This window comes from Saccostrea cucullata, unplaced genomic scaffold (assembly GCF_032062105.1).
Source record: "Saccostrea cucullata isolate Sc308-1 unplaced genomic scaffold, CSIRO_AGI_Scuc_v1 ctg251, whole genome shotgun sequence".
Classification (NCBI taxonomy): domain Eukaryota; kingdom Metazoa; phylum Mollusca; class Bivalvia; order Ostreida; family Ostreidae; genus Saccostrea; species Saccostrea cuccullata.
Genome location: NW_026935559.1, coordinates 315,757 through 326,396, shown reverse-complemented (window position 1 = coordinate 326,396; position 10,640 = coordinate 315,757). Strand labels below are relative to the sequence as shown.

General features: G+C 31.9%; 1 protein-coding gene across 1 annotated transcript; it reads right to left on the bottom strand.

Moving 5' to 3' along the window:
• Positions 1 to 227: 227 nt before the first annotated feature.
• On the bottom strand, positions 228 to 5,815 carry LOC134243232 (neurotrypsin-like). Its single transcript, XM_062725463.1, has 5 exons — positions 5,776 to 5,815; positions 3,314 to 3,461; positions 2,728 to 2,894; positions 929 to 1,097; positions 228 to 509 (listed from the first exon to the last, which is right to left on the bottom strand). The coding sequence occupies exons 1-5, from the start codon at positions 5,813 to 5,815 to the stop codon at positions 338 to 340; spliced, it is 696 nt and encodes a 231-aa protein (XP_062581447.1). The 3' UTR covers positions 228 to 337.
• Between the last annotated feature and the right edge of the window lie 4,825 nt (positions 5,816 to 10,640).

Genomic DNA, 10,640 nt, shown 5'->3' with positions numbered 1-10,640 from the left:
TAGTCGGGTTTCGGTATTTTCTTTTTGCTAATTAATAACTCAGGCCCAAATGCCATACACTGAGAACAGACTCACATCAAAACTTTGAGTTTTACCATCTCGAATTTTATTTAACATGTTTGCTTACAATTAATATGCTTTTGTGCATAACTTTTAAATTCAAACAAATGATGAAAAAATATATCATTATTATCAAAATTATTTTCAAAAGTTTTTATTCGTGTTGCTATTGTGCATAACGTTTAAATTCAAACGAATAATGAAAAAATTAGTTCAATTTTAAAATTATTTCAAAAAATACTAATGGTTTGAAATGTTGACTGATTTCAGTTTATGGTCATAGGCCCAGGTTGCAGTGGACTCTGGCTACGGTATTGCAGGTGGCTGTTTCGATTCCGTAGTGGTGACAGTGAGCCAGTGACGTCTCCGATCCCTGACAGTTCACACTGTTCATCCATATTAAACCATGCCCCGTGGTATATGTTTCCCCTCTTACAGCTTGGGATCGTCTGAAAAAAAAACTCCATTTCATATCATTTTAATCATATGTATGTGTGGACTTGTAGTTTTATTGGATTAGAATCTTGCAAAGCTTTGCTATGCTTGTATACAAATGAAAGGATCCAGAACAAAATCATGATCCCTTCTATGGTTTGAATGAATTCCGCTGTAAAATGGTGCAACCAGGTTCTTAAACGTCCCCTTCTTTGTGAAGATTAATTTTCCAAAAAAAAGATATCATGGATATGTACAGCAGTCTTTTCTATAATGCTGAATGAAAATGTCAAAAGGAAAAGAGCCCCTTAATCATGTTAATCAACCAATCAATAAATTAATAAATCAATCAATCAATCAACTAATTAATCAATCAAATAGTGAGTCATTTATCACCAAGTAATAATAGCTTTAAGGGACAAAAAATGTATACCCGTCATATCCCAACATCCTACACGCGACTTCTGCAGCATTTTCGTCCCAGTCCTTGTTAAACCAGTGTCCCACGTCATAACAAACCACACCCCAGAGTCCGCCCACGGATACTTCGACACGGCCGCTTGTGGCATTCCCATCAGCCAGCCGGATGGCAAACTTAGTATCTAAAGCAATATTATAGGAAATACTCTTCTTTAACATATGTTAAAAAAATGTTGAAAAAAATAAAAATATATAATTTTTGTGAATAAATTTCTACTGTTTTATTGTTATATATATATATATATATATATATATATATATATATATATATATATATATATATATATATATATATATATATATCTTTTATTAATATTTTTTTCTTGTAATTATTGTTTTCTTTTTCAAAAAGATGAATTTTCTGGAAAATATCATCAAAATGATGCTTTGAACTTTTGCTTGGAGCACTGGTTTTTATATATAAACCTTTTACACTCGGTCCTCAAACATAATAGCTCATCATTTATTAAATGAAAATATCCAACTGATTAACTGGGTTATTCAAAGCACAAATAAGTTGCCCTTGAAGAGAACGACCAGCCTACTCTTAACTCCAGCCCTTTGACCACTAGAAAAGATTTACTCTCCTTTATCAAGTTAATCTTCATATATGAACTGTAAAAGTTTGTGATTCTCAAAACTCTGTTAGCAGACCTATTTTTGCATTCGTATGAAGCAGAATTTGCGCAAAATTTTATAAGTGAAAAGAAGAAAACACTTTCTGAAGCCTTCAACTCGACATTTAGATATACCGCTGACGTATTAATAATTAACAATGGTAATTTTCATTCTGCTGTCGAAAACGATATATCCTGGTGAGTTTGAGTTAAAAGATACCACAAAGTGTGACATATCTGTTTTATGTTTGGATATTTTACATGAAAAAGACGTTAATGGTAATCTAACAATCAAGCTCTTTGATAAACGTGATAACTTTCACTTTTCTATCGTTAACTTCCGTTACCTTATGCAGCAATAAACCTTCATCACCTGTATACGGAGTTTATATATCTCATTTGATGCAAGAGCATGCTCTAGTATGAACGATTTCGAAAACGAACTAAATTATTGACAAACAAGTTGATGAAACAAGAATATCAGCATTCTCGTTTTTAGTCATCATTTCGTAAGTTCTATGATACAATAATCTGGTCAGCAAATAAAATTTATAATTATGTCATATGCTAAATTATGTTTTTCATACTTATTGTTGGTCCACTATTTATACACTGAATTGACGACGGATTTTTTCGTTATTTCCCGATCATGACAATGAGCACACGGCGGATGTGACCGATCGACAGGTTATGCTCAATCCTCCATGGCACCTGATCCGCCTCCGATATTTTGGAGGTCCGTGTTTGCACTGATCCGACTTTGTATTATTTTATAGACTTTGATCATCAATACTGGACGTTATCTCCATATGTTTCATGGAAAAGGGAATTCAGTATTTCCCTTTCTATTCAAAATGTCAGTTGTTTATTTTTTGTTTTTTTTTAATTAGATAAGCATAATTTTTGCAACACAGAAATCATTAAACTGCCCAAGATTTGGTCTTGGAATTATTATCAATATTGACTTGAGAAAATGCTAGGGGATTTAAATTAAATAACATAAAAATTAAACTGCTATATCTGTTTTATTAGTAATGGAACCACAGATTCACAGTAAAATGGATTAATTAATGTACTTGTAGTTAGTGTCAATATATATTCAGTTTTAATTAACAAGGAAATAATATTGACGCACCACACCAGATACCACCGTCTTCATTGTGTGTACAGCCAGAATTCCCTAATCCTAAGCTAGAACATTCAAATATCGAATTTTCGTTGCCAATGCAGTCTACGTTTTCAAGATGGATAGAGCCAGAACCTTTGGGTACGATTTCTGTAGGGATGACGATAGCTTCCGACCTACAACATAAGATAGCAGGTCGAGATCATTTGTATTGGAGATATAAGGAATTTGGGCGAGCTCTCAGGAACGTTTTCTCCAAGCCCCCCCCCTCCCCTGTTATTTAATCTACAGGAAGTGGCATAGGTAAAGGGATGTTTAAAATTTGTTTTTAAAAACGAATTATAATTGAATAGTATTCAACACTGGGTTTGGTTAACTAATCTTGAACGAGGTTCCTATATAACCATAAACATAATGAACATTAAAGACTGTCACAAGAACTTGAATAACTGTGAGAAAAAATATTTTAAAAGGATTTCCATGAGAAGAGAACATTTCATCAATAGTTTTTTCTTGTGTCTGTTAAAGTGAGACAATCTAGAAAAAATACCAGAAAGAAAAAAAAAAGACTTCAGCGATACATATTCTACTGTACCATGGATATCCCAAGGAGCGACAGACGACTTGAGCCACTTTGTTGTCGAGTATATCATCACAGACCGCGCCCCACACCCCTCCGTGAAGAACCTCCAGTCTCCCAGCAGTACAGTCACCAAACAGAGGGTTCCCAGCAAGTCGGACATCTGAAGAAAATTACTTTGTCTAAGATATCTTTGAAGTTTAGGTTTTTCAATTCTTGGCTTGTTTACTAAGTTTTACTTACTAATATTATTACTAAGATATTTTAACACTTGAAATTGACATATTCAAAGCAATGTTTTCCCAAACATTTTACAAAAATTTTAGCTTAAGAAGATAAATGTTGGGTGGAATGGAAAACGTTTGAATAAAAAGTGTGTACTACACATGTTACACAAAAAACAGTTAATAAATTTATAGGTCTCCCCTGGGAAGGGGAGACAAGAGTATGTGATAGTAGTGAAATAGATGTGTGAAGATGCAAATATAAAAACAGATAAACAACAGTTACAGACATACACACACACAAAAGTACAACTCTGATAATACCAAAATTATGATATGAAAAATTCTAAATTCAACACAATTTTTTTGACGTACATGTAGTACCCAACAAACAAAGCATGCAAGAGGTGTTCAAAAGCAATGTGAGAGAAAATGATACCATAGAAAATGCAAACTCTAAATATTTTTGAAAGAGAAAAGAGAAGAAACAAAATCAATGATTTATTGTAAAATCACTTACTTTTGTTATTCCAACCTTTTGAATTTGGATAAATTAATTTCAGTATATAAGGAAACATGAAGAATGCGTGTTGTATAAATTAAATTAATTAATCTTTATAAGGTTGGCGGAATAGGTATTATACCCAGAAATAACACAAGAGATCGACATTCAAAGGTTTTGAGTGACCTCAGAAAATAGATTATTATTATTAATATGTATCTATTTCAATAGAGTTACAGTATTGTATTGATAACTGCTTTCTGTATTTTGTTTTTCATACGGAAATAAAAAAAATCGACCGAACCTACGTTACGGGTCGGTATCAAAGAGCATTGTCCGAGTTTCACTGGTTGAAAGAAAACACGATTTATATTAATATGAAAAGCTAAAATTAAGAAAAGCCAAAATTTCCCGAAAATGTGATATGTTTAACTACAAAAGAAATTAGGTGATTTAAAATTTGAAACACATGTTAACAGATACACGCTCACGCGCATAAATAGACAATGAGCCCCTTACTCTTATGGCTAGCCCGGCTAAAGTGGCAAAAATGTAAATAATGCCATGAAAAGGAATATATACAACAAGAGAATACTCGTACATTCAGGACCCTATTTAGACGTCCATCATTTTAGAACGGACTGGTTGACCATCAAAAGCAACAGCTGAGTCTTGTAAAGTTAACTATTTAATTACTTCAGCTAAGCATTTCTTTTCAGACGCTTTTCCTTTCTAAAAAGGACGGTCAAGACATGGGATCTTGAATATTATCCAGCCCCCTGAACTATTTTCTCATATCAGTATTACATGCACTATCACCATTTTTTAACAGGCTAGCTAAACAGATGTTCGATATTGAAATTTTTCTTTTGACGGTTTACAGTCAATTCAAAACTCTCTATTCAAATATGAAGGACAATTTATGGGATTCTGAATACTAGTATTATCCAGCAACTATACTACGAGTCCGTTATAACATTATTATATGAACTCCACCATTTTCTCTTGACATATTCTAAACCCTATTTGGTCATTCCTAGACGTGTCTTCTTTCCAAATTTGACAGTCAAATCATGGAATTTAGGTTGATTTTGAGACCTTTGTACAAGATTCATCTTAATTTAAGGGTTTTCTAAAAGTCTTCTTTTTAAGTGAGACCCTTTGATTTGCTGCTTCTTCACATGTTCATTTCAGTCAATCGTGCATTTGAATTTTTTTTATCAGGACATGTGCATGTACGGATATTCAAAAAAAAAAAAAAAATTGAACCAACGACAGAAAACTGTTCGCAGTTCGAGCAGGGAATAAAGAATACTTGTAGTGAAAATATTTAACTTTTGAATGCTTATATACTTTGGATCACATACATGTAAGTAAGCCAAGTACATTCATGTATTTAAAATCTCATATTTGTAACGTATTCTATTGACCATTGGCAGTTTTCTTGAACAATATAATTCTAAAACAAACAAAAAATCAATGAAAAATTCCCAGATTTGTTTACTTAGAAATTTGATTGCGATATCATTATTATTTCAGTTCGTATGCTTACTGAGTCTGTTCAACTTTTTTTTACTCGAAATATTTTTTGTTTTAATTTTTTCATCTTTTACATGTATATTATCGATAACACACCCAAAGAAACAATAAAATACATGTACAGTATATGATGTAATATGAAAAATAAGTTTTGTAGGCAGTAATTATAATGATTAAAAGATTTATACTAACTAAAGAAGCAGAAAACAAACCTTGGTATATTCTCCATCCAGACTCGTCTTCTTCTACCATACCATTGAGATGGGAAAACAGAATGCATGTTTTAGTAACGCTATTGAAACCGAAATACTGACATGACCCTAGGCACATGGCCCCACAAAGAGTCTTGGAACTCTTGTTGTAGATGCCAAGATTTTCACCTTTTAAATATTTATCCTTGTAAGAAGCATTTTCGGTATAATTTATCAAGTTACACGTAGCCAGAATAGAACGAAAACAACAGAAAAGTAATATATTCCCCAGCATTGCTCTCACCTATTTGCATTCAATGAAAGGCTTAATTATGAAGACTAACTAGGATCGACAAGAACTGTTTACTCATCTGCCTTAACAAATAGGTTATAAAGAGGATATCATGGTACATTATTTCATTGTTTGATTTAATTGCATTCTTAATTGTGAGAAATATTTCAAAACTGAATATATAAATATTTTATCTGCTTCGATTTACTTAAGGTACATTAAACTCTTGCTAAAATCTATGAGGAATTGGAATTTATTTTGTTTATTATTTGAAATCAAATGACGGAAACATCGTTTATGAAACAATGAAAGATAAGTTTTGCAATGATCTGATGTTCACTGAGTAAAGACAAAGACACAAAAGTTTAAAAGATCTTTGTAATTATCTTCATGTATAAATATTTCATTGCATTTTTGGGTTGAATTTTTATGCTCACCAAGATCAAGAATCGGGACGTAATGCGTTTTTATTTTTTTATTTCTTTTTAAAAAAACCTTTTGTACCCACTGCAATTAATTCCTGGAATTCCCTTTCTACAGACGTGAGAGACACAACCTGTATTAGTAAAATTAAAACAAGAATATGCTCACATCCCTCAAAGCCGCCTTCATATTTTTCATATGGAAAACGCTGATGATTGTCAGCGCATGCGTGAACGTGAAAGGTGGACTAAAAAAGAAGAGAGAAATTATGAGCTAAATTAGCGTATTGTGACAAGAGAACGAAGAAAAGAGGTATTCTAATCGCATTTATAGTATTAATAGATCACACTGACTCCCGTTTGGTAAAAAATGTAACGTGCATTACTGTAAACAAAGATAATAAAGAAGTGTACGTGTTCGATAGGGCTGAGAAAACTCGTTCTACAAGTCAGGAGCGTCTATTTATAGCAAACATTCCTACTAGTAAACAACAATGTCGACCGAAGCAAAAACTGTGAGTATATTAGGAGAGGCTAGGGCCGTACTTTATGAAAGTGAAGATTCGAAAGAAAAGGAAATTACTTTAGAGAAATTATATGAGCTTGTGAGAAATATGGGTATCTCCTTAGATGATCGGCTTAACAAAATGAGCTCAATTATCGATACAAGAAATAAGAAAATCGACGAAATGTGTGAAGAAATGGTGAGGCTTTCTCACAGAGTAAATTCCATTGAAAGAGAAATAAGTTCTATAAACCAAACAAACGCAGAGTTTCATGAAAGCTTACAGGGAATAAGTAATGTTTTTGACGGGATAAAAGAGCAAGTGGTCAAATCAGAAAATGAATTTCAAAATATGAAAATAAAGCTAGACGCTATGGAGGCGAAAGTTGTACACTATGCGTCTAACAGAGAGAAAGAAATTGAGGAGTTAATCGAAAAAAATGAAGAGCTAACGGATCAAATACTCGATCTCAGATGCAGATCCATGAAATATAACTTGATTTTCTCAGGTATCCACGAGAATGTACCAGAGAACACAGAGGAGACATTACGAGGTTTTTTAGCTGAAGAGCTTGAAATTGATTATGACATCGAATTCACTGTTGTACATAGATTTGGGCAGAAAAACAACAAAAGAAATCGACCAATTGTCGCAAAGTTCATTTATCAACGTGACCTCGACTACGTACTCCAATGGGCAAACAAATTGAAAGGGAAACCCTTCCAAATAAATCGCCAATTTCCGGACGAGATCGAGCAAGCAAGGAAAAGCCTCTATCCCATTATGAAGGAGCTACGACGCAAGGGTGAAACTGTGAAACTGGTCAGGGACATCTTATACGTGAACGGAAGGCCATATGACCCAGAGGACTCAGGACCAGCTGAGACACCGAATTACCCACAACGCACCCCTAGCAGATACGGCAGTTCGTCGAACAAACGCAGGAGAATCAACTCCACCCCAGAAAAACACTAGGGACTCTCCGGGGAGTGTGAACATGTACCAAACGTGAGAAACTGCGCGCAGAAAAGGAATGAATTAAAAATTCTCTCATTAAACTGTTGCGGTATAAAGAAAAAATTAAACTATCCCGAGTTTCAAGAGCTAGTGAGTCAATATGATATATTGTGTTTCCAAGAAACAAAAACAGATGACTTAGATATAATTGAAATCGATGGGTTTGAAATAAAGATGAAAAATAGAATTAAATATGGTAGAGTGAACTCTGGAGGTATAATATTAGCATATAAGAATGAATTAAAAAACTTTATTAATATCCATGAAACAGAATGTAAAGCTGTACTGTGGCTAGAAATCTCAAAAAAATATACGCTTTTTGAAAAAAATCTACTTATCGGAAATATATATATACCTCCAGAAAATTCAAAATATGGTAGTAAGGATTTATTTAGTACAATTGAAATAGAGATGCAAGAATTAGCACATAGTGACAAATATGTTATGTTAGCAGGTGACTTCAATGCTCGAACTGGAACAGATATAGAAATTTTCAACGTTGATAATAAAAAAATGAACAATTTAGTGAAATCTTTGAAACCATGAAAGATGAAAATTTCCTTATAGACGATGTGTTAGAAAGAAACAACGAAGACAAAATTCAAAACTCATATGGTAAACTTTTATTGGAAATGTGCAAATTAAATAAGTTGTTAATTGTAAACGGACGTATTGGCGATAACTCATTAGGAGAGGTAACGTGTAAAGGTTCGAGCACTGTAGACTATTTTCTTTGTGATTATTTTCTTCATAAGTATATCATGAATATGCAAGTTCTTGAACAAAACAAATTATTTTCTGATGTTCATAAACCTATTGCTTTGTATTTAAAACTACAAAAAAATGATTTCAGTATGAATTGTTCAAATACAACGGAATGTGTAGAAAAAATCAAACCATGGGATCCTTCTAGGGAACATGTATATGTACAGTCTATTGATACTGATCAACTAAATGAAGTTGTAGCAATGTTAGATTTAAACAAGTTAGAAAACGCTACGGACGGTGTAATTAATGAAATTGTGGAAAAATTAAATAAGATATACATAGATGCAGCAAAAATTTCTATAGGTGTCAGTAACGGTAAAGGAAAGAAACAAATAAATAAAAATTCAAAGAACTCTAAACCTTGGTTTACAAAAGCTTGCGATAAAGCCCGAAAAAAATACAGGAATAGCAAAGTTTATTATTTTAGAAAACGTACAGAAAATGCACATAAAAAATATAAAGAAAATGAAAAGAAATATAAAAAAGTCATAGATAAAGAACAGATAAAATATAGAAACAATTTTAGTAAACATTTAAAAGAAATAAAAAATAAGAACCCCAAAGAATATTGGAAAATAATTAATAATTATAAAAAAAGAAATAAACACGAAGAAAATACACCAATAGACATAGATACACTATATAAATATTTTAAAGATTTAAATAAAGCTCCGGAAATAGATGAAGAAATTAATCAAATAGTTGATAATGATATCTCTAGCTTACAGTCCATAGATCTTAACCAAGAACTTAACAAGTATATAAATCAGGATGAAATTAAAAAAGCTATAGAAAAACTAAAAAATAGTAAATCGAGTGGAGAAGATGGTATAAGAAATGAATATATTAAAGCAACGCAGAACATGATGCTGCCAATTTATGAAAAATTATTTAATTTAATTTTTTCATCAGGTAATATTCCCTCTTCTTGGTTAGAAGGAAATATTATACCAATATATAAAAACAAAGGCGAAAAAAGTAAGCCACAAAATTACAGACCAATTACAATTCTAAGTTGCGTTGGAAAACTTTTCACATCGATTCTTAATGAGCGACTAAATATATTTTCTGATGAGTTTAAAGTAATACATGAAAATCAAACAGGCTTTAGGAAGGGTTATTCAACAATTGATAATTTATTCTCAATACATATTTTATTCGAGCTTCTTAAAACAAAAAAGAAAAAACTATTTTGTTTGTTTGTAGATTTTGAGAAAGCTTTTGATAACGTATGGAGGAAAGCATTGTGGTTTAAACTTTTATCTCACAATATTAACGGCAAAATGTATGACATTATTTTGAATATGTACAGTCAGATAAAATCCAGAATTGTCTATAATGAAGAACAGTCAGATTTTTTTCAATGTGCAAATGGTGTTAGACAGGGTGAAAATATGTCATCGTTTTTATTTTCTATGTATCTAAACGATTTACACGATTTCCTGAATGCATCCAATATCGAAGGTTTATCAACTATATCAGAGATGTTTGAAAACAAACTTAATATATTTTTAAAATTATTTGCAATCTTATACACAGATGACACTGTATTGGTTGCAGAATCTTCTGAAGAGCTACGAAAACAACTAGATAGCTTCTGTATATATTGTAAAAAATGGAATTTAAAGATAAATATCGACAAATCGAAAATATTAATATTCAGTAAAAGTAGACGTGAAGAAAATATACAGATGCAGTATGATGATAAGAAAATAGATGTAGTAACAGAATTTAACTATTTGGGAGTTATATTATGTAAATCTGGCTCTTTTATAACGGCAAAAAAGAAGATAGCTGAAAAGGCAACAAAAGCATTATACGAAGTATTAAAAAAAGGAAGATTACATAACCTATCAATACAGTGTCAACTAGATCTATTTG